General features: G+C 39.5%; 1 protein-coding gene across 8 annotated transcripts in view; it reads left to right on the forward strand.

Annotated features, from left to right (window-relative positions):
- The window catches only part of DLGAP1 (DLG associated protein 1), a 404,747-nt gene that overhangs the window by 279,459 nt on the left and 99,877 nt on the right, over positions 1 to 25,411 (forward strand). For all 8 annotated transcript variants that reach the window (XM_015617826.3, XM_015617825.3, XM_015617829.3 and 5 more), the window contains one exon: positions 272 to 486. In XM_015617826.3, coding sequence (XP_015473312.1) covers positions 272 to 486 — 215 coding nt within the window. The remainder of the gene's footprint in view (positions 1 to 271; positions 487 to 25,411) is intronic.

The following is a 25,411-nucleotide window of genomic DNA, read 5'->3' on the forward strand; positions in this document are numbered from 1 at the left end:
CTGATATTAAGCCTAACCAAGCCTTCTATGCCAGTATGTATGCTAGAAACTTCCCAGATAAGTAATGGAAAATAGCGAAGAACTCCAGAGGTGCTTCTGACTACGGAGGGTGAGAAGTGGGCCTCCACTGCAACAGCAACCCTTGGTGGTCAAATGAGATCAAGAAAGAGCCTTTGGCCATCAGAATTTTTGTTATGGCTCTGTTATGGCTTACCAATAACATCAGGGAGGTGCTTGTGTACTAACAAGAGAATTGTGTTTATCACTTCAGGTTCCTCAAGATGAATGGACTGGCTACACTCCCCGCGGAAAAGACGACGAGATTCCCTGCCGCCGGATGCGTAGTGGCAGTTACATCAAAGCCATGGGGGACGATGACAGCGGAGACTCTGACACAAGTCCAAAGCCATCTCCAAAGATTGCTGCACGGAGAGAGAGTTATCTCAAGGCCACCCAGCCATCCCTTACTGAGCTCACCACCCTCAAGTAAGTCCATGTTCTGCTGTAACACATACAGCTTTCTATTAAGACACACATTTTCTATTTTCTTTTCTTCTCTTTACATTTTTCTGTTTTCTCTGTTTGTTTCTTCTCTTTATTTCTAGCTACCGGTTCAGAAACATATTTGAACAAGTGTGTTCAGTCATGCTTATTTTTGCATGGGTTTTTTTTCTGAACAAGAGTAAATCTGGGAGTGCATTTCAGTGGTATTCTGAAAAGGAGCCTGTATTATGAATTTGTGAGGTATTTTAACCTGTTAGTATTAAGTGAGCATCCAGGTATGTACAGTAGGTGTGCTCTTTGAATGCTTTGCTAAAATACAGCTCTGGCCTGCAAAAGCTTTGTGTAACTGTGTATTTATATATACTCACTCAGCATGTAACATTAACCCTAAAATAATCTTTGCAACTCCAGAGAGAATCTGACATTTAATTAAAAAGAACAAAGACCATCTGAAAGTAGAGAAAACCATGTTTTCCACTCAGAATTGCACTGTATTTCGTGGAGAACCAAAAATTGATTTTTTTTTAATTGTTTATGAAAGCTTTAGCCGACAGGAATCCTGAGTTTGTGGGTTTTAAATGTCACTATTTGTTTTTCCTTTATTTGGGCCTTTTAAAAAAGCCACCCAAATTGTCAAGAAAATTGCACAAATGGACAATTTTGTATTAACATTTTATTTTAATTGATTCTAAAATGGAAAGGTCCCTTCAAGCAAGAAAATAAATTACATCCATAAAAGAAAATCGTGTGGATTTAAAATCAACAATTGTTTCTGTCTTTTTCAAAATTCTTAGCTATAATAGTGAATCATAGTTCACTGGGCCAAAAATAACCCGATTTTGGTATAACTTGCCTAAGGCTGTAGCTTTAAAATGGAGGGAAAAAAATAAAAAGGATCTCTATCTCTTCTGGTATCCATGATCAGTGACAAAAGACTCCTTCTGCATTTCCCTCATTAATTTCTTCTCCTTCCTTGTCCTTCTCCACCCCATTTTTTTCCCAGAGACCTTATCTGAGAAACAGATTTTAGAGAAAACCATTTGATCCTTGTTAAGACTGTCATGCTCTTGACATCAGTGATGAATAGACCAGCAGAACAAAGCAAGCTTACTGCAGCCTGCCTGACTTTGTCTCAAGGGAAGCCTGGGATTGCTTCTTCTCTGTCTTTCCATTAGTGTCCAAAGGAGAGAGCAATCTCATTTTTCACAGGGATTTTCATAATCCAGCTGGCTTTTGTTCAAGGGATCCAGTGATTCCTTTCATCATCCAGAAGACTTTACCACATCCTTTCCTGAGAAATACTCCTCCTGTGAGATCAGTTATTGCAACCTCTGCAAGGTGAACAAGAATGTTATTTACCACCAGAAACTCCATCCAGCCATGCTTTGTTTATGAACACACAGCTTATTCCTTTTGAGTTTTTAGAAGCATGCTTCCCAGAGTTCCATGGTATATGTGAAGCACACAATCCGTGTATTTTCTCTTGGTCATTTCTGTTCTCTGTAGATACAAGATTTTCAAAAAATACAGATTTATGAAAAATCAAAAGTCCTGCATGTCACTGTTCACCTGTGGAAGATGTGAGACCAGAGGTAGCAGGCAACAGAAGCTTTTAGCTTTCAAGTCATTGTAATGCTGCAAAGTGCTTGTATAAAAACTTAATTTTGTATGTTTTTTAATCCCTTCCTATTTAGGAAAGCTTTTAGAAATGTGCCAAATTTTAAGCTGCATTCTGTAAAATTCATGTAAGTTTAAGAGCTGTACAGAAGTAGGATGTAAATCATGGGGTAGAAGAAGGAAGGGAAAATGGTAAATGGTAGTAAAACAAAAAAGAGGAGAAAGCATGAAATAACTTTCCTTTTACAATGGCTTTTCAGCAATAACTGGGATGAAATAGAATTATTTCTTTTAATCTATGCTGATATTTTAAAGAAATATCTCTTCCTGAGAAACCTTTCACTTTCAGAGACAATTTGTATAATACATAATTATGCAGCGCTTTCATTACTTTCTGCTGAAATGATAATTTCTGGGGGTTTTATAAGAAACAGCTGAGTATTTGGCCTGGGAATTGAAGTCTTCTGTTAAGCTAGGTCTTTGTTTGCAGACTTCTTCATACTTCCTTAATAGTGTGACTTGACCTTCACAATGACACTAGTTTTTCCTCCCATAGCTACCCTGATTACTACGAGAGCTGTGTTAGAGTTTTTGCAGGTGTGTTGGACAGAGACTGAACTAGGGCCCCTAACTCACTGAAAGTAGGTCATCAAGCAATTGTGTGATGTGTGATAACAAGTTATTTCCTTGGCTTGCTGTTGACTTGGGTTCAATTTGCACCTGAATAAGAGCTTTGTGGAAATGAGCCAAAGGCTGCTCTAGGCAGCAGGCAGCCTTTTACTGTCACTAGTGGACTTTCTAGTTGACCTCGAAGGGTATTATTAACACCCTAAAGCTGAGTGGTATTTCACTCCTTTAATTATGGGTTTTTTCTGTCCGTGAAGAACAAAGCACGCTGTGAAAGCAGTGTTTCTACAGCAGTAATTGTCAGGGATCTTACTAATGCATTTCTTTCTGCTACTCCCTTTCTCAGTTTGCTGTATGTAATCTCTAGTTGCCTGCACTTTCATCTCTGGCAAAGCAAACAACTTAAAAACATGTTCCCTTTTGCTTTCACTGTTGTTTTTGAAGGGATTTTTCATCTTTTGGGACTTTTCCTCTCTGACTCCTTTAAGTCTAATATTGGTCCCACAACCCACGCTGTTCCTCCCACCTACCTACCTACCATTGCTCATGCGCCTACTCTTCTACAAAGTATTTTCACTATTACCCATGTTTCTTTTTATATAAGGAATAACCTTTGAACAGCACAACTGTGTCATATCTTCTTTACATAATACAAATGTATTTTCCTGGTTTTGCCGAGGACTTTTTCCCTGCCGTACTGTACAATCTCCCTCCTACAATTTTCCTCCATTGCCATGGTTTCCATGTGGTTACAGCACATGTGTCAAATGCTGTGGTACCATTCTGGATAAAGCACAGCTTGCTGTGATTTTGAAATACACACCTCCGCTGCTGCATTCTCATTATCCTATCAGGAAGTAAGCAGATATTTTTTTCTCTGTCTTTTCTGGCAGTATGCTCTTGGTGTTTAAGCTTTCACAGTCTAGATAAACTGATTCAGCTGGGAAAAAAAGGTGGAATTTTCTTGCCATTCCTAAAAAGTGGCAAAAGTTTAACTTTCACGTGTCAGCAAATTGAAAATGGACTAGTTAACAAACTTCTAAAGAAGATGCAGGTGACAGATAACTGACAATCCTGTTACAGCTCAGCTTGATTCAGGACATATTCCTTCACCATTTATATCTGTGTTGTTTATATTCAGCATGGTTTTTGCTGGGATAAAAAGTATGCAATTACATTGCTGTCCATGTGCCAACCTGTCACTTCCAGCTCCCAGTAACTCTTAAATCCATTGGCCAACTATACCCAAGTTTACTAGAGAAACTGCAACCTGAAAAATAGGAAGTTCCAGAAAGCTTTATCAAGACCTGTAGCTGGATAAGGTAAAGAAGGATCTGCAGCCATCCCTTTTGTTCTTTTGAAGGACTATGGGCAAAGTAGCTGATGGGTCAGCACAAGGAATAACATGATGGCAGCATTTTCCCAGCCTAAAAAGATAAGGAATATGGAAAGGACTGGAAAACTCTGTTGAGGACAAGAGGGCTGAGAGATGGATCCTGTCACCACAGGTTTCCTACTTCATTTTCCCCCTTTCCTCTTCTCCACTGCAGGCACACTCACTGCTTAAAATACAGATTCAAGTTATGCTTCTTAACTCATTATTGCTGCTATTGTGGGGACTTCATCCATTTGAATGTTTTATTTGGTTTTTCGTTCTGTTTTGTGGGGTTTTGTTTGTTTGTTTGTTTGGAGGGGGGTTTTGTAATGTATTACAGAACTTAATGGTAATTTATTTGTAGACATGGATTTTGTGGTAAATACAGTTGCAGAGTTTTTCTTTTGAACTCATATTTGAACACAAACTTTTTCTGAGACAAGCTGTACTCTGTGATCACTAGTGAATTCAAAATTTTAATGATCTTGATACTTTGTAGATGCATTTGTAGAATTTATGTAAAAAAGATAGAAGGAAGAACAGAAATGAGGGTTTTTTCTTAGCAAATCTTTATTTTCAAGGTATTTTACTAGCCATATGATGTTTTTCCAGTCAGCTGTGATTAGGAGAAACTCAATTATAAGCACCAAAACCCCTTTTTAATGCACACCAAATTTCACCACTGATGATGAAGAGAGTACGTAAGCATATAAGCATTAGACTTTTCTCCTTTTTATCCCATGATAAAAAATTTTTCTGTATAAACTCCATCATAGCTGCATCTGTTCCTGTGATTTACTGCACAGATGACTTAAAATAAACCAGTTTCTACCTTAAAGTTTATCAGAGACATTCCAAAAAAATAATATCTCAAAATAGGGGCACATTATTTGTTTACACCCATGTTTATATTTTTATGTGGTAATACAAATAAAGTACTTTCTACTTATATGTTTATGGGAATCTGGAGACAAACTCGTTTTGAAAACCAATTCACAATAAATAATCAAGATCAATTAAATGGTATACTCTGTTAGCAAGCTTAGTAACAGTGACAAGAGCAAGGAGAAAGAGATTTATACATCCTGAACTCAAACTTTCACATCACCTCACTGAGAATTGATCAAGTCAGTTCCAAACCACCAAGCTGGAGTGTTGACTCCAACCCATATTGCTAACCAAATCTTAAAGAGTTGTAGCACCAGCTCTGCTAGGATGACTTGGAAGGAAAATCAAACCACTACGTTGTTACTTAGTATAAGACATATTTCAAGATAGGAAATTCCTTGGTCCTGATAAAAGTGGTCCTTGGAAAGTGTCTGCACTGAGGGAAATGATGAGGGTTGTATGGATAATTTTAGCCTGAAACAGTGCCCAGGCTGTTCTGTCATTTGAGCAAACTGAAGCTTATGTCCTTACACTACACTTCACCATACGGCACATCATAAATCCTTAGGTATGAAAGCCATCCCAGTCTTGGGAATGAGTGCCTATTTACTTTAAGATGTTTCTATATTACTGTAATATACTCCAAAATATATTAAAAAAAAAAAATAAAAAATGACATATAAACAAAGAACACTTCTCTTCTTTTTTCTTTTTTTTTTTCTTTTTTTTTTTAAATGAGGTGGTGTCCTCATTCTGCTAAAGGAATCTGATCCAGATCACAGATGGGGGAAGGGAGAAGAAATACTACATTTTCATTATGGTGAATATTTTTAGACACATACAGGGAAGCTTGTTAATTTTCTTTCTTGCTGAGTGACTTCCAATTAGGGAACAATGGCTTTGCTAATTAGTACAAAAGGGATAAGTCAGATTAATATTTTACTAGTGTTTTACAATATGTTTTCAGTACCGTTTGTGTAATTGTTTCATGTTGCAGTCTCTTTCATTTTTATCAAACCTGTAGCTACCAAAGAAATTGTTTCCACGTTCCTTGAGGTGTGTTTTGTTTCTTTTCTTGAACAGGGAGGGTTTTTTTAATTTTGTACTAAAGAGAGAAGAATCTCCATGAGCTTTGGACATGCAGCATAAGGAACAGTATTCTGGAACTATTACTGGCCTTAGGTAGTAACTTTCCCAGCTCACATTCACTGATGCATGATATATTACTTAACCTTTTATTCATACTATTGCAATCTATTCTCTCTTCTCTCTGAAATTAGGAAGAAGCTGTTGGACACATTTCTCACTTTTCAGACTTGTGTGTCAAGTATGATTAAGTTCAGTGAATACTTTCTAAGTCACAAAAAATTCTAAAGGCAAAACAATGAAAAATATATTTATTTTGATATAGTAGGTGGGCATACTTTGGGAACCAATGATTTCCTTATGCCAGCTGACATCTGTTTTCTGTATATGATATTTAAGGAGGAGAGGATATTGATTTATTGGAGGATGTTGGAGCTTTTAATGAACAGTTGTTAGTGATGGATTTATAAAACAGATTCAGTCAGTTAAGGCTGAGTGTCACTGATGGGCATGAAAGAAATCTTGTGCCACATATACAGAGGTATGGAAGCCTTTGCAGCACAGAAGTGAACCAACAATTGTCTCTGGAGACAGTACATATGCTCTGTTGCATCCATATTACCATATTTGTATAAATATTATTTCTTGTTTCTCTGAGATGAGAAGTGAAAATTTTATTGTAATCTGTGATGTATTCTATTGTTATTGTTCCACTTGTACTTTTACCTGCTGAAATTTGAGGCAGTCCTACTGTTACAATAAACTTGCATAAGACTATCCAAAAAATCATAGAATGGTTTGGGTTAGATGGGACTTTAAAGATCATCTAGCTCCAACCCCCCCACCATGCACAGGGACACCTTTCACTAGAGCAGGCTGCTCAAAGCCCTATTCAACAAGGTTTTAAACATCTCCAGGAATGTGGGACCACAACTTCTCTGGGCAACCTCTTCCCATGCCTCACCACAGGCATAGTTAAGAATTTCTTCCTAATATCTAATCTAATATCTAAACTTGGTGGTTTTTTTTCAATTTGAAGCCATTCCCCCTCGTCCTATCACTACATGCTCTGGTAAAATGTCCCCCTCCAGCTCTCTTGTAGGCCCCCTTTAGGTACTGAAAGGCTGCAATAAGGTCACCCTAGAGCCTTCTCTTCTCCAGGCATAAACATTGGCAAAAAAAGGAAAAGCCTATAACTTTTCTAGCCAAAACATGATTTTTTTGGTATTGCTATAGAAAAATTTTGGAAGTCATTAATCTGTAAAATAAAAGCAGCAACCTCATTTAAATGATTGTCTTATTTGCAGACATGAAAATCCTTGTCCTGTGTCTAGTCATCTGCTTCAGTTTTCCACAAGATTTAGCTTTATATGTAACATAGCTACAGAGGAAAGTTAGGACTTCCAACATCCTAGCTTCTCTCAATTAAATTCTAGAAACATTTCTTCATTTTACAACAAATGATGTTGATGAATGTAAGGTAACACTTTGTCTCCTAAGAAGCAAAGCCTATCATCGTACTTTCTGTATCAAATGGGCACTTCTAGGGCTTATGTTAAAAAAAACAATTATAATTACTGAACCAAAATGTGTTTTTCACATCCGTCTCTTTCAGTGCATAGTCTTTACAGAGACAACATGCATGTTTGTGTGCAAAACTGGTCTTCTTTATTTTATTTTTAGCCCTACTTCTTCCCACATACTTAAAATGCTGCCTCAGAAAGGGAATTAATAATGTCCAGTGGAGACAGGGAAAAAAAATAAAAGACTGCAAAGGCGTATACAGGCTGTATGTTATGAAAATTTTCCGAGCAGTAATGATAGTTAAGCGTGGGAGTTGATTGCCAAAAGAAATCACTTCACTGGACATTTTCAAGAAAAGGGTAAAAAAATGTCTGTCAGAACAAATTTAGGTATTTCTGATCCTGCTTTAGGGTGGAAGGAGGGACCAAATGACCTCTTGAAGACCCTTCCAGACCTATCTTTTTTGATTCTCTGTCTGTCTTTCTCAGGCTGTTGAATATACCCACGATAACTGTTCTTACTTCCTTTTCTTAACTTATTTTTCAAATGTAAAAATAAAACTCTCATCAGGACCGAACTATTCCTGAAGGCCTGCTGTTGAACAGTAAATATAGATATCCCACCCACAGCAGTGCTGCGCAATTCTTTCATGTTCTTTAAATGTTATTTCATTGCTAGCGTTTTGAAATCATGTTCCCACCGCTGCCAGCCATACCATGCTTGACCCTTGGTATGTGATCTCGTACTATCTGGTTTAGTTTGCTGAGGGGAGTTCAGCTGATGTATTGAACCTGCCATGCAGAAAATTCACAGGCATAAAAAGAGATGTGCGTTTGCAAAAAAAAAATCAGTCTGGAGTCCTTAATGTTCTACATAACAAGACAAGCAAACAGGCAACAATAATTAAGTTAATTATTCATAATTAATAATTATGATTATTAATTCCTATTCTGATCAGCTAGAAGTGCAATCATTTTTCACTCTGAAAAGGTAAAGCTCTTTCAGATTAAAAATGAAAAAAGTTAAAATAGTGCACATTGCTTTAGTTTTAATGTGAAAGTACAAGACAGTGTTTCTGCTGACATGCTTTGGGATCTTCTGTTAATCTGCATCATATTACGGTGAGAGAAGGAGAGATTAAGATGAAAAGTTGTTCTGCCTGTAAGAATAAGAGATATTATTACTATCTAAGTGATGTTGATACCCAGTCATTTGTTTCTTCTATTTTCTTGTGCTTGTATTATTGTTAAGACAGAGCAACCTTCAGCTTAATTTTGTAATATTCTGCTGGCTTGGGTGCAGGGTAAAGGGTGGAAGCGTGGGGCAGCAAAAAAAGTGTATGGCCCCTGGAATAGGTGCAGCATCAAATACCACTCTGTTCCTTGTGACACATGTAAATGAAAGTCCATCTGAAGAGACCTGTCTTTTTAAAATCTCTTCTCCTCCTAATGAATTTATAAATCTTTTTAGGCATGCGGAAATGAGGGAAAATCCTTAAAAGCTTTTTTACATTGTGCCTGCTTTCTTACCCATTGTACACCACAAGGGCAGAGATCTATCATACAATCACTCTGTAATTTGTTGGTGTGGGGAAAAAAAAAAATGTTGAAAGAGCCTTTGAAGCAGCTACTGGGTTCTTATGAGTGATTTCTGTGTTTCCATCTGCAGCTGAGCTACACAGCAATTTCCCATTCCTCTCCAGAAGGGCTGTGCTACCAACCAGCCTGCACCTCAGCTGCCCAGCAGCTTTGCCTCCAGCAAGCCCAGCAACTGCAGAAAGCACTAACTGGTTCTGTCATCTCCAAATGCCAGCAACCACATCCACAGCACCCAAATCCTTCTCTTTCTTCAAGTAATGTTGGGCTGGCAGACATGCTTGAGCTGTGTCTGGGCAGCTCTGCACTGTGACAGTGATGCATCATGCTGAAGGCAATCTCAGGAGATTTCAGGACTAGTATATAAATCTCTCCTGTTTTATATATGACAATTGCTATAGCAAATCTGTGCTAAGCCTTCATTATACTATGCTTGGAAGGAAACCTTGAGAAACTACTTTTGGGAGGTAGTCCTCCTTGGGTTAGTCCTGGTAATGTTTACAGTTATGATTTATTACTTTATCACACTAATAAAGTTATGATATAGACATTTAGTAAAACTCTCACAATCAGTATTTAGTACTGTCTGCAAAACAAAACTTGGAAGATGTACTATAATGCCAAATAATACAAGGTTCTTAATTCATTTATTAATTTTCCTCTTTGTTTTACAAAACTTAAAACTGCTACTTTGATTTTACTGCATTTAAAGAAATAATTTGATTCTGAACTTTGCATAAGTCTCAAAAATGAGGATAAATGCATAATGCAGAAAACTTAGGAACACTCCGGGTGAAATGCTGTCAATGACTTCAACTGAGTTGTAGCTCCATCACATAATGTTTGCAGAAGTGAAAAATTTGTATTTATAAAAAATGGAATTTTTGGGAAAACAATTTCTACTTTGAATAGGTCTTTTCTTCTCTATTCTAGTGGGATGTAACCACCATGTCATTAAACCATCCTCATGAAGATGAAATCAAAAATGTTAGAAATCTCAGAAATGCTGGCACTGCCTTGTCAATAAGGTCCAATCTAAATCTCTAGCTAAGGATTCCAGTTTTGCTCAGGATCTGTTGGACTCATGTCAACCATGTGGCTGTAAGAGCTGTGAGACAACAGGGCTTTGGCAGAGATACGTTGCTCAGACTTGTTTGAAATGCTGGTGAGTCAGACTGTTCCACTGCAGTTCAGTCATTTGCTATTGGGTTGGATGTCATTTCTGGCAAAGAGGTAACTCTCTGTCTATTACTTCATGTCCTCCACCACTTCCCTGCCCCCTACAAAAAGATCATTTGACTTAGGGCGCAAATTAATTATTGTTTACCTGTGATGAGCAAATTTGAATTGAGATGAAATAGATGATGCCTTATTCATAAATGAGATGTTAGACTGATAGTGGCTGGAATGAATGTCAACACTACATCACTATGTTGTACCTTTCCTCTCTCTTTTTTTTTAATAAGTGATAACTTAATGTTTTTATAAACCTCAGGACTTACCTGAGTGTCCTTTCTCTGTTAAAAGAGTTGTTTCTCTGTTAAAAGATTTGCATGAAGAACAGCACAATTAGTCATTGTCCCTTCACTCAGTGAACAAATGTCCTATCAACTATTTCAGTATTTCCACCTTCCCACTGCTTATTTTATTTCCTTTTATTATGAGTTTCACACCTTGAGAATAATCAGTATGGAGCAGCATCTTCTGCTTCTTTTTTTATTATAACCCTAATTATAATAACCCTTTTATTATAATCCTAATCCTCCTGCTAGAATTTCATCAGTGGTCATTTAATTATTAATTTTTTTTCACTAGTGCAGTTACTAACATCATTCTTTTGAGTCTTTCACAGTTTTTTCATGCCACAGTTTCTTGTCCTGACTAGAGCCAGTCTGTTGTTAGCACTCCTGGATCCCTCTCTTTGCATCCTTGCACAGGGGGGGCGTGCAGCTTGTGTTGAAAGTGGCTCTGCCTTCCTTTGCTTTTGGTGCTCCATTGCTGCTACCGTACACGTGGTGGGTAGCTGCACTCAGTCACGCTTCAAGCTATCTTTGGAGTGATTTCCTCAGCAACTGGGTTTGCTTCCTGCTCCATTTCTCCAAACAGAAGCTGTTGCAGTGGCTCACAGCCACAGCCCAGCAGCTGAGGTGCCCTTGTCACTGGCCAGCAGTCAGGTGTCCTTGCACACTGATCCCTGTGCAAACACACGTGAGTGCTGAGGAGGCTTTATCCCATCAGCTCTAATTGTTCCTCCTCCAGAGAAGCTAATCAGATTCGTTATATCTCTGTGATGACTGCGGTATCCATCTGAGTGCTTTGCCTCTGGCAGAATATGGACAAGCCTGCATTTTCTACTGAAATTGCCTGTTATGACTATATTTCTTCCCTTGTTCTTGGAATCAGTATGTCCATGTAATGGTAGTTTGTTATTTAATGTAACTAGTTCCCCTAAGGGCAACAGCCCAAAGAATAATAAAATATTCCATTTGATGTTCATACAAACAATGAATCACCTGAACAGTTATCTCTTTAAAAACAGGGCTATAGTTGGACGCTGATGTTGTAGAGATTCTTCTTCTTTTGAATGTGTTCCCAGATTATGTATTTTATTTTATGTAAGTCCTTTAAACCAGGTACAAAATAGAGAATAGTAAATAATACATAGAGGAAGGTTCTTTATTTTTAAGGAGTATGTTTAAAGAAGAGGACAAAATAAAATTGCCATGTAAAGTAAACCTTAGAACTCCAAATTTAAATTTTTTGAGATTTATTTGCAAGCTTCTTTTACAACATTTTCAGCTATCAATATTCTAAAAAATCTAAACCCTTCTCATAAATAGAATATTAATATTTCTAGAGATTAAAAGTAAAATTAATCTTGTTTAGCAGCCAGAAACAGGTAAAAGTTTACTTCTGGGTTGAATCCTACAGTTTCTGTTGTGCTATCCTATATTTCACAGTTACTCTCTCAATGCCTCTGTGATGGCCAGCACTGAAGCCAGCCTGTATGGAAATGTTAGATGTGATCCAGGTCAGATCTGAGATGAATGTAAGTCTCTTGCCCTACTCCTGGGGCTACCCAGTACTGGGAGTCCCCAGTAAAGGCCTGAGATATCCCTTGGGATGGCATTGTGCTCTGTGGGGAGGTATGCACCATTCATGAAATCAACAGTAGTTTTTCTTCCCAGGGCATGAGTCTTAATAGAAATAAGACACATAAAAATGGTTCTTGACTGTTTCTCTGACAGTCCTTGGGGATACTGTGCAATTGGGATCTGGGTCCTCAGTGCTGGATTCTGCAGTGGGTTGTGTAAAAGTCTCAAGTGTAGCATTTCAAATCTATTGAGGTTTTTTTTCTCCCCTGGACAAAGTTGATAAGAGGTTTTAAATGTCTGCCTCCTACCCAACACAATGGGATGATAACTTCTGCCATGAATTAATCAAGCTGCTTGTTAAAAAAAAACATTATCTTGCCACTCTTCTTCCAAGGCCTTTTGATTTCAGACAAATTTAACTGCTTTCTATTCCATAAAAATGATACACTAAGGTTAATTATAGTTCAGGAGCACTCTAAGGTATGATTTTACTGCGTGGTGTTTCTCTGGTCGGAAAAGACCCTGAGGGGTGCACCTGGAACGGAGAGCCTGGCTTGAATTGTTCCCCTATGGAAGGGGCGGATCAGTTGAGCAATTAAAATGAAGGACTGAAATTGCAAGGCTCTCAGGTATCGTGCCCCTTTCTCTGCCAGAGGGGAGCAGAGCGGTGGGAGAGTGTGGCACACTGTGCTGTGCCTGCACGGCAGGAGGCTGTGCCCTGGGGAGCAGGGGCTGAGCACATCCTGCTGCTGCTGTTCCCTTCCTGGCTGCTCTCCAGGCACTGCTGTCCGTGTGCCTCCAGCTAGGGGCAGATGTACACCTCCTGTACATTGGGTTGTCACCAGGATTGATTCACTACAGTCAGTGCAACAATTACAGAACCTTCTAAAGAGGCCGTAGAGATGGTATACAGTCTGTGTTAGTCATTGTCCTCTTGCTCTTGGCTTCTACTTTGTGCTCCTGTTTAGTGGCAGCATTTTCTAGTGCTCACTGAGATGTCTGGGAAGAGCCCCACCATACTGCGGGAGCAGTGAGGCACAGCATGGGGAGAAGAAAATAAATCATCCTCGTGCTTCCCTGCCAGAGGAAGAACTGCAGAGGCTGGCAAAGCCCCACCAAGGAATAAAAGGGTCAGTTCTTGTAGTTCCTCCTCAGCTGTGCTTCCCTTCTCTCCTTCCACCTGCTGCACATCTTTGCTCTCCCTGTGCCATGTGAAAGCCCAGAGGGGAGCAAGCTACTCCCAGCAGTAGTGCTAAGTAATGCTGCATTCTGCTGTCTCTGTTGAAATTCATAGGTCTGATCTTTTTCTAACTTGACAGACCTCCCATCTCTTTACCACCATGCAGCCCACACCCACTGCTAACATATGTCCTAGAGGTGGCTCAGATACTCTCACAGGGGGCATGCTGCTCTTCAGCTGGCTGTACATCTCCTCTTCCCTCCACGACCTGCCCACATAGGCTAACGCACAGCTTCCCACTCACTTCTCTATAAATTTTCTTTTATTTTTTACGCTTCACACTATAGCAGAAGGGAATCTTAAAATGCCTTCTTTTTTTTTTTTTTTTTCTTTTTTTTTTTTTTTTTTTTTTTCCATAGGGAAGGCCTTTAGAGCTAGGAAAAGATATTTTAGTACTTTTCAGAGCTTGAGCTGCCATGGTATGTTCTGCAGGAGAAGCAAGCGCACCACACACTGAAAATCACAGTCTGGTTGAGTGGAGGGGGTTCCCACTGTATGCTCTGTGTGTGACTATTCCTGGAAAACCTGTGAATTTTCTGATTAAAAGCCATTTGGAAGGCTGTGGGAAAGATTTGTCTCTGACATACTGTCTCCTGATTTCTCCTCTTTGAAGAGGGTAGACAACAGCACCAATACTTCTACACTGATGACAGCCTAATTGTCTAACAAGAGACAGGTACAGTAAAACCCACAAGGGCTAGAGAAGGAGCAGTTTTCTACTTACATCTGAATCTCTTAGTGCACTCAAAACTAGGTTATCCATGAGCTTTCTGCAGTCTTTTCTTTTTATGAAAAAGTTTTTTCTGCTTAGTTTAAGCTTACCTATTTCCTGTTTGGAAAGACAGAACTGGGCCTGCTAAGTTCACAGAATTAATCTTAAATTGAGGGAAAAAAATGTGACTCAGATTTTTCCATTGACAGACCTCTAGCAAAACTCTAAGATTTGACCTGCTAAACATCTAGCAATTACCTATCTCATTAAGTACTTGCTTTTCTTCAGATAAAAACAACTTTTTAATTTTACTTAGCATTTTCCTCTTACTGAATATCTTATCAGTGAATAGTGAATAGCTCTACACACAAAACCCTGCTTCACATATCCAAATTGCTTCCTTCCTGCTATAAATGGATGTTTAGCATAGTAATCTGGAGTGAAAAAGCTCAAGATTAGCAATGCAGCCACTGAGAGTGTGTTATTGTGTTGGGCTTTTCTTTGGTTTCTACTTTCAAATAGCTTTATTCCTGAAGAATATGGAAGTTACATTTTTAGCAAGTTGCTGGTTTATGTAAAGGAGGAAAATACCTCTTTCAACCCCAGTACTGACCTGCCCTTTCTAGTTACCAAGAAAAATACTTTGAATCACAAAAGGCATATAAAAAAGCTTTAAATCCTACAATTTTTGTTAATGATATGCTGAATGCTATGAAATTAAATTGCCTTATGGATCCTAATTAATTGAAAATCAGGTCCACAATTCATGTGGGCTATAAAAATCAGAATATATTCCTAAGGAGACGTGCAGATTCTCTTTTTATATGTTTTCTGTTTCCTGAGCCCTTGAACTTTGTGTTTGTGTGCTTTCTTCACCAACTGTGAAAGCTCGGTATTTTTTTCCTTTAGCTGGAAAGGTTTTGCAAGCCTCACGAGATGAGCTTTAAGAAAAACATAATGAATTGTGGAAGCATAATGAATAGCAGTCATTGGCAGCACTAGATCATTCCTCCCTCTAGTGGCTGGCTGGCTCCAGTGACAGAACTCTATTAAAACATCTCGAGGAATTATTCCCTTAGTTTAGCTACTGTGAACTTACTATTTCAGGCTAGCATTCTCCAGCTCCCTGCCTGCTGGGTAATCCATGGTGCCTCTGTGTACACATCCGTGACTGTGTTATGTGACCAGACTTTCAGTTTTTCAAGGTCACCTCTACACTGTCCTCAAGCTTTTCGAATCCCTTCTGTATGAGTTATTATATGATTCCCAGTAGCAGTCAGGTAAAGAAGGCTGACCCAGTTCTATTGCATTTCTGTGGTCCAACATGGTGATTTATCACAGCTAATCTCTGATTGAAAAGGTGATGAATTTGGAGCAGCTCAGCTTGTCTAGTCATAGTGCAATACTGTGTTTAGACTGTGAGCAGGAGACCAGTGCTTTTTCTGTCCCTTTGGATGTGTTAGTGCATGCCCATACAACAGCAGGCAGCTCAGGTGTGTCCATGTCATTAACAACTGAGCCATCCCTTCCTGGATAGTTCCAGAACATGTAAAGCTGCTGCAGAGCTGAAATGCTCAACCTAATTTTGCTTAGATTCAACCCCCATATATACTTATTTGGAGAGACAGAATTCAATGGATTGACAAATTGGCCCTTACTTGACACATTGCAAGAGAAACCAGAGCCCCAGGACACTGAGCAGCCCTTCAAACGTGGCATCCCACCTGCACACAAAGATGTACTGCTGTTCAGTCATCACACAAGTCTCTGCCCTGGTGATCCTGACAAGAAGAAATGGATCAATGTTATCATAATATTGTTGTTTTCCTAATCAAGGTGGCAGAGCAGTAAAAATACCTTCTGTATATACAACAGCCATTTAAGGAAAAGGATATCTGAGGAAAAGGGTACTTACTCATACAAAATTAAATTATGGGCAAATTTCTCAGGGCAAAATTCTGGCCCTCCTCATAAGAGTTGTCAGGCTTTAGAAAGTAATACAGGTTTCATTACAATTTATTTTAAATTGACATTTTAGGCATTAAACTTTTCAATAGGTTACTGAAGTTTTATTAGGCTGGAGTGCTTTTCAAGCAATTCTGTCATACTGCAGCAAAACCACTGACTTGAGATGATATCAAATCCATACCAATCACCATCCATAGTCAATAATGGTTTTAATCAGAAAATATTATTCTTATCAAGTACCTTTTAACCATCTGCAGTGGTTTAGATTTGCCAATTTGAGGTTCCCAGCCAATGCACCAAATAATGTGGTGGGTTTTAGCGCTGGCTAAAATCACCAGGGAACTTACTCATTTCTTGTTATGAGATATGGATTAGGAGAAGGGCAACACAAGCTTAAAACTTAAAAGGTGTAAAGAAACTTTATGAACAGGACTACAAGAATAAGAAGCATCAGAATAAATCTTCCAGAACACCTTTTCCTCCCCGTGCCCAACTTTTTTCCCTTCCCAAATGACCACACAGAGACAAAACCTGGCATGTTAAAACAGTACTAGCTATTCAATAGTTTAGATGAATAGCTTTTATCTAAATAGCTTTCATCAGTTCTTGTAGGGAGAGGATTTTTCTCTTGTCATGTCATGGAGACTTCTCCACAAGAAACAGTTTTCTCTTGGCTTTTCATTTTCACAAATAGCAGCCGCCCAGGCAAAAAGTTCTGTATTGTGAAATTCCTTCCATTTCACAGCCCTCCTAGAGGTGTGTCCATGGGCCATGAACTCATGGGGTATTATTTTAAGGATGAGTTGTTCAAAGGCAAAGGTTCTCTTCATTTTTCTCTGTGATCATCTCTGGGAACACAGGTTGTCTTCTTCTCTCCCTGGGGCAAAGGGTCTTCATCAGCTCTCATCTTTCTCTCTGTTCAGGCGTCTCATGGGATCACAACATCTGCTTGGCTTCATCATTGGATGCCTCTGCTCAGATCTACAGTTTGAATACTTCATCCCCCCCATACTCTTTTTCATTAATTAAAGAAGATATTTCAGTATATCATTGTCCATCTCCATGGCCCTACCAAAAGAATATTTCAGCCCATTCTGCATCTCCTCATCCTCCTTCCATCTGGGCCTGAACCCTGTCTTTACTGACCTTGATGTTTTCATGTTGTCTTTCTACATGTCGTCACTCTGTCCTTTTCTCTCCCTGGGCAGAGGAACAAGGTCTGCAGGTCTCATCTGTGTAGTGAAAGGGTCAATATCTCACCCAGTGCCACAGCAGTCATGGTGTTGGACTTCAGGCCGCGCTGGGCCCTTCCCTCTGCTGGCAGCCGCTGGGAGGGGTGGGCAGTCCTGGCTCAGCCTGGAGCTGTCTGTGCAGGCCGGGGCAGGGGTGCTTTAGTGTCGGTGAGATGTCAGCAGCCATGACCCAGCCCAGCCTGGGACTGGGGTCCCACAGCCTCCATCCCCTGCCCAGGAGCCGCTGGGGTCCGGCCCGGCCTCCCCCAGGCCGCACAGGCCATGGGGAAACAGGGCCGGCCTCACCAGAGCTCTGCTACCTTTCGAGGCCAGAAGCAAAGAGAAAGAGCTCCCGGGGTTGTGATTTTTAAAATATGAGTTTTTAAAATTCACAGAGGTGGATCTAATTTCTTAATGGTGCAAAATGTTGTCAGTTCTCAGAACTGGCCAGCTATTGGCCTGTCTCAGGCTGAGAGGAAGCTCACAGCTGCTTCTCTCAAAGAAATCACTTCAGTGGGTAGTTTCTTACTTTTCCCCAAATGTCAATCAGTGTGAAACCACCACACCACTCCAAACATCCTTGAGTCTTGATTAACCAGGTATTCTTCTTTATATACAGTATCAGCCTCTGGGGCTGAAGATCACTATTTCAGTTGTTCTGTGACCTCAGCTTCCCGTAATACAATAAAAATTTAGTGCTGCTATTCATTTCCATCAAAGAAGCTCAGTTATGTTTGCTGACTTTAGTTCAGCATCACAAAGCCACCTACAGCTACAGAGGTGCTGTAGGGAAGTATTAATACACCTGTCTTCTGAGACTGAGGGTTTATATGACTTCTCCTCCAGGTCACACAGCAAATTTCAGTCCACACTGAAATCTGAAACCGTGAACCACCATCAATTTCCTGTAATGTTCTTTTAAATGCCAGTAGATGGTATTTATCCAGAAGAATCTAGAGGGGTTTGGGGGGCTGTTCTTTCGTTGTGTTGAGGTTTTTTTTCTGTTACAGTGTTTTAATCAAAAGCTTAGATATCCAAGTGTTTTAATCTTCTGAGCAGGACCAAAGGCCATCTTCAGCTTCACCATGTATCCTTCATCATAATATACCATGTATCTTATGTTCTGAGAAGAAGGGGGTTGTTTTCTTAACTCATTCACCAAGTGTTTGTTTTGTGCTTTAGATGGGATAGAGAACACACTATAAATCAGTAAGGAACTAGCTTTATCACTTTCAATACAAACACAGACATCCACAATTTTTTTAAACTTTTTTTTTAACTTTATTTTTTCATTGGAAAAGAGAAGTGTACTAATTCAGTAAACCATATATTTTAATTCCAAGTATAGAAACTAAATTCAAACAAATGTTTGGAAATACATAAGAATGCCTACTGTTACATGTCAAGAAGCCACCCGACTTCCTCAGGAGTTAAGGCTTTCTTCCTTTAAAATGAGCCTGCACAACCCTTTTGAAGTTCCACAACTCTGAAGGGCATCCACTCTCTGGAAGTATTTTTTGCATTCTCATTGCCTCCATCTGAATTATTGTACTTGACACTGACAGTGTGGTGAATGGCATTACAACTGGTTGTCCATTCCTTTACTAACAGACCCAAATAAATGTTTCAGGATATTTCTGGTTCAGGGGATTAAAAAATACCTATTTTAAAGATTTGGAAAAAAAAAATTAATCCCTTTCAGTCCCAAGCAGGATTTTGCATTATCATACAGATTTCTTAAGATATTTATTTCTTTGTTTTTCTCATGCTCAAAAATAAAATTTGTTCTACTTCATCAGGATTTATTCTGTACAGGTTTGGCTCAACAACAGCCTATAACACAGGAAGCATATGTTGGGGGTTTTTTATAAGGAGGGAAAAAAAATCTAAAAATATGTGTTAAGCATAATTTCACATCTTTTCAACAAACTTCTGTTTATCAGAAGATTTTCAAAATGGATATCGACTTCAGACTTCCACCTTGAGATATTTTGTGCTTTGGCCCTCCTTAATACAAGTATTGGCAACACAACTTGCCCAGAGCACTATATATACCTGAAATAACAGGTTATCACCTTTTGTTGTATCTCATTGCAGCAAACAGGTCCTTTTGTAATTACTGAAGAACAAAACTGGAAATACTTTGTAATAGGGAAAGGGAATATTTAAATATACGTGGATAGCTGGGGGTTTGGAATTAGCTGGGTTTGTTTTGAGGAATTTCTTTTGATGTCAAAGCATCTGAAGGGAAAGCAATAGCTTCTCCTTTTTCTCTGAGGAATAGCTGTGGTAAAGTTACATGGGGAGAAATTCTCCCTGCTCCTGGGGTATTGCTTTTACCTTATGAGATCAGTAAGAAAAGAGAAAATCCCCCAGAGCAGCAGACTGCTGCCCAGATGATCAGTAGAGAATTTTCCAGAAACCCTACTGCATACCATTGTGTTTTATATTACTTGCAATCCAGACATTACTTTAAATAAAAACATAGATTAAAAGTTACTATTTCTAGCTTCTTTGGTATGACAGGAAAAATTGCAGGGTTTTATCTTAGTCAGTTTCCCCAAAACTCTGCTTTTTTTATCAGGCAGAGACAGCTGCAAGTCATATCTGAGCTCCAACCTGTACTTATCCAGACACATCTCAAAAAAAATGGCTGTAGAGTTATCCAGGAGCTCATTGCTCTGTCTTATCACACCCCAACCCCAACCCCTGTGCCTCAGGAGCAGCTGGACTGTATTTCAAGTCACCATCTTCCAGGTGTCTGCAGAGAAAGAAAATGTATTGAGTGAGAATTACTTGCTAAAATAGAGAATACTGAAGTAGCCACTTAGTAAGAGAGTATACATGATCTTTCAAAATGACCCCATCAAGACACAAGAGGAGAGAAAATCCATGGTCATCACCTGCACATATTACACTCCAGGTCAATAATTTGCAAGTGTTATCAAGAAATAATGTGTGTCCACAATGGGTGAGACACAGAATTTGCTAGGTAGTATGCTTTGCTTTGCATTGAATCTTACAGCCTCAAATTTTCATTTGGACATAGGACTGTTACTCAGAGAAGAAGGTCAGCTCAGGCCCTTAGCTTAGTTGGATTTTGGGTTTATGCCTTCTTCCTGGCAGAGTTACTAGCCTACCCTCCTCACTGCTGTAAAATGTGCTTGCTTTTCAGTTTCTCCAGGCATTTGTCTTGTGTTGCACATCTGTACAGATGGTGTTGAATCTGCTGCTTTTGCTTTTTGGGTTTTTTTCCCCCTTTACTAGGTAACCAAAAGTTTTGAAATGGCAGAATACTGAATAGGAAGTGAAAAATTGCTGCATACGTAAAACACATTTTTTGGAAAATGCAGGTGGCTCTTTATGTATGTGAAGGTTTTGGAGTAATGTTGTTGACTTGCAAAATTAAGATATTTCCCTAATCTCACTGGGAGCTGTTTATGCAGATCTAATCTGGATGTTTGGCAATGTCTTTCTGAAGGAGGTGACTCAAATGCAGATATGTGACAGGGATTTCAGGCACATGGCCATGCTGTGTGTGGGTGATCATTGCCTGGTTACATACTCCAGGAGGACCTGAGGAATTGAAGACACTGAAAGCTTAAAATGTATTGCAGACTTTTGGGAAAAAATTTGCTCTTTAAATAAATATTGCAGTGACATTCACCAGAGCAAATACTTTCTTAGTATTTACCTAGAAAACATTATTTGTAGATAAATACTGCCCAATATTGTAACTTGGAGTAGCACGGGAGGGCCTTCCAGTTACGGGAAGTCTGCCCAAAAGATGCCTTTTAGTGCGCTGGAGATCCATCCTCCCACTCCCGGGAGCAAGCCAGAGCTCCTGCATAAATCGTGGTGCTAAGCAGGCAGAGCTGGTTGTGCTGCCAGCTCAGCACACAGCCAGGTGACGTTCCTGAAAAGTAACTGCTTTCCTCTTGTGGTTTGGCAGAGAGCTGTAACTCTTTGGTGTTCCCACTGGCAGAATTAATCAAACTTTTATAATATGAATGGGGGACACCTGAAAATTTAGCTAAGCAGATGAGGTCGAAGCTGGTGGAGACTGTGACTTCACAAGAGCTCCAACAGGGAATATCTTCGTTATATTCTTTAGGCCATCCAGTACCTAAAGGGAATCTAGAAGAGAGCTGGAGAGGGACTTTTTACCAGGGCATGTAGTGATAGGGCCAGGGGGAATGCTTGAATTCCTAAAATAAGAATTTCATCTGAGCAGACTGCAGATGACTCTTGGGTCTTACTAGTGAGGAGAAGTGTGCTGAAATAACCAAGAATGGAAAGTGATGTGGAATCAGGTGGATAAGCCTGGCCTTGATGAGGAGAGCTGAAGGAGTGGCTTCTGCAGGAAGGAGGGTATAATTTTTGTGCTGGCAGAGTTCATCAGTGCAGTGGTGGAGGACTTCATTCTCACCCTAGCAAGGTCCAAAGGGCTTCAGGCAAGGGTGTGAATATGGCTGACCTGCTCAGGCCCTCAGGCAATCTGCATTCTCCACCCATTATTCTGATGCAAGATCTTTTCCAACTTGGGTAAATATATTTCTCTGTGCTGAGCAGCTCTAGTTCCTGGGATCATTAGTGCCCACACAAAGAGAGTTGTGCTGAAAAAGGCAAGAGCCTTTTTCATGCATTTATTTTGTGTAGGCTCAGACAAATTGCCTCCAGCAAGGACCTCCAAAACCCCTTTGAACATGTATCTAGTAAGATTGGCAGTAGGGGGACATTAAAGCTTACAGCTCTCCTCAGAGGGTCTTCTGAGAGGAGAACCATTCTTCTCAAGCTGGCTGCTCTCACAGTGTTACATCTTACCCTGCTTCTTGTGACAAGATAGGGTGGATTTGTCTTCTAGTGTAAATAAAAACTGGTTTTACACAGAAGCAGCTTACCCTGGCATCACTGGGTTGAGCTGGTTCATCTGGGTGGAACTGTTTCTACCTTTCAGAATCTCTTTTCACTCTGCTGGGTGGAAGAGAAGAGTGCTCACAACTATTCCCACGCACACACACGCACATGGCAATCAGAATCAGCATGGAGACCAGATTTCTGATTAAAGAGAATTGTATAATGTCTGTCTGCATCATCTTCCATCTGCTTTTCTTGCCAACTTGATTGCATATGTGCCACTTTCGTGCTGTGTTCTATTCTTTCACCATGTCTAGAAAGCAAGGAGAAAATACAGTATGTCAAAGACAAGGGAAATGTTCCTTAAAAACATTACCCTGTGGTATTTTTTGGTTGTACAAAGCACCTGAGAGGACCTTTGAGATAAAAGGGAAGATTTGTTTTAATGTATATATGACTTTATATTCAGTAGTCACCTTTGTTTGCAAATAGTTTAATAATTAAAGATTGATCGTGAAATAAATTCATACAATCTCAATACCTTGACATCCCAAAAGGACAAAAAAGTCCCCATAACTTCTGTGTCCTTTGAGAGGAAAGCAGGATTGTAACAAAATCACAAAGTGGTTCTATGGTTGATTCTGAAGCTGGCAGTAGTCAGATGTGGAGGGTTTTAAAAGGGACTGGGCTTTTTAGAAACATTTTCTACCATAAAACATTGATTCATTTCCTGCTGCCCTCAAACAAACAGAAGCTCTCTGGCAGGACACCCTGTGCTCACTCAAAAACTGCACAACAGCTGGAGATAAAGATGCATAACACCAAATTGTGGGGGCTTTTAGATTTTTTTTTTTTTTCCTTTTTAAGTTCTTTCGTCTATTTCCTGAATCTGAGAATCTGAAAAATCAGACAGAGACAAAAACACCATACTGCAATTTCCACCTCTTCTCAGCATGGGAAAAACTCTGTGTCACAGGCATGTCCATGCAGTTTTGTGGTATATGTTGGCTGGTCCATGCAGCAAGAACAATTTGTATTCTGGTAGTAGAAGCAAAAGGAAGAAACACCATTTTTCTGTTGATGACATTGTTTTGCTCTTCAGCAGATAAGTTTTTCTGCATATCTCCAAGTTTTTGAATTTTTTTCCTCACACTTGACTCTTTAGTAGGGTCTGGACTCAAAGAGAGGTTTTATCTCCCCATGCAGAGGTTCATTTGTTTATAAACAAGAGCACAAACGGAGATCTTCAAACCCAGAAAAATCTGGGGTGGGGAGGCCAAATGCTAAAAACTATTTATGGGCTGCCCTTGTCTCCATCAGTGACATGACAACTCCCTGTTCACTGCACCAAAAAAGCAGCAACAGAACATAGGTGCCAACATAGAAAAATTACCCCAGCCTGGTTGACCCATGTCATGACCAGCATCACAGATGCACATCAATAAATTGTTCTCTACATATTCCTCTCTGGAGTCCTTCAGTGTTCACCCTGTGGCACTACACTGGATTATTCTACCTTCTAGCAACACTAAAATGCAAATAAAGTTAAGCAGAGAAATGTATGTTGGATGTGGCCACCAGCCATGCCAGAGGTGGAACATTCAGCAGAGGATAATTTATCCCCGTGGAACCAAGTTGTCAGTTATAGTCAGCAAAATTGAGAGCTGGGATACTTAACAGTAGTACATTGAGGTTTATTCTGAGGTTTATTTTTTCTTGGTTTCATTATTTTTGAGGTCTTCTTCTTTGTTTGAAGGCAGATTTTAGCACATGCCTCTGCTGGCTTACAGAAGCATTCACGACATGTTTCTGGACTTTCACTTTACTCTGCTTTGTCATTTTCTGTTGGCAGAGCACAGTACCCATCTGGCACAACACTGTACTTTGTGCTATGATTCTGACTGCTGAAGTTGCAGAAAACAATACAGTCTCAAGACTAGTTTTTTTATATTGTGTCTGGCCTAAAGGGAAAAAAAAATCAGCCATCATAAGACTTGGTTTTCCCTTTCTTCATTCCGAAATGAAACATAATAAAGTGCTTTTTATAAATAGCACCTATATGACAGAGAGCATTGTGCAGTCCTAAATTAAAAGGAAATATTTGAAACTAAAATTGCCTGCTCTTGTAAATCCCAGTTGTCTATCTTCTCTTTGTCATTTGAAAGACATTTTCAAGCACAGGAATTCTTCCAAGAATATATTCAAAGGTATTTCACAGTTAATTGCTAACACTGCATTTTCCACCCTTTGATAGAGAATCACAGAATCATAGAGTGTTAAGAGCTTGGATTGGACCTCAAAGATCATCTAGCCCCCTCTGCCACCGCCATGGACAGGGACATCTCCCACTAGACTAGGTTGTTCAAGGCCTTATCCAAATAGGTTTTGAACACTGCCAGGGTTGGGGTACCCATAACCTCCCTGGGCAACCTGTTGCAGTGTCTAACCACCCTTAAAGTGAAGAATTTCTTCCTAATACCTAACCTAATTTTTCTTTTTTTCAGTAGCTTTTGCTCCTTGTCCTTTCACTACAGTTCCTGATGAAGAGTCCCTCTCTGGCTTCCTTATAGCCTCCTCCAAGAGCAAAGCAGTTGAGTCTAGCTCCTTGCACAAATGCCTACACCAACCAACTCCTTACTCTATAATAATCAAACAAATGAGGGACCAGAATGTGTTTTCATCTGAATTAAACCATGTAAATCATGTTAATATTGTGTAAATGCAAACACATCTCTAACAGCAAGTTAAAAGTATTTCTCGACATGCATGTTGCAACAGTGGTAGGGTTATTAGAAGTGCCCGTTTGAAATATTTTGATCTCTCTATTTGGATGAAAACAGGAGAATAGGCTTCAGTGTGTTTGAAATGTACAGAGCAGAAATCTCACTGCAGTATGCAAAGATTTCCTTTATACACCTATCTGATCTTCTGGTTCAGATGCTCCAGTAGAAAATGTTTTCTAGTTAAATGAACATTGTCCTCCCTCTCAGAGCTTCTTATGGAATATCTGTAGCATTTTGGCCTCTTTGGTGGGGTACCTTCATCTTCTCTGAGGCACAGTATGGATCAGAGGCACTTGTCTTCCTCTGGC

Source organism: Parus major, chromosome 2 (genome assembly GCF_001522545.3).
Source record: "Parus major isolate Abel chromosome 2, Parus_major1.1, whole genome shotgun sequence".
Lineage (NCBI taxonomy): Eukaryota > Metazoa > Chordata > Aves > Passeriformes > Paridae > Parus > Parus major.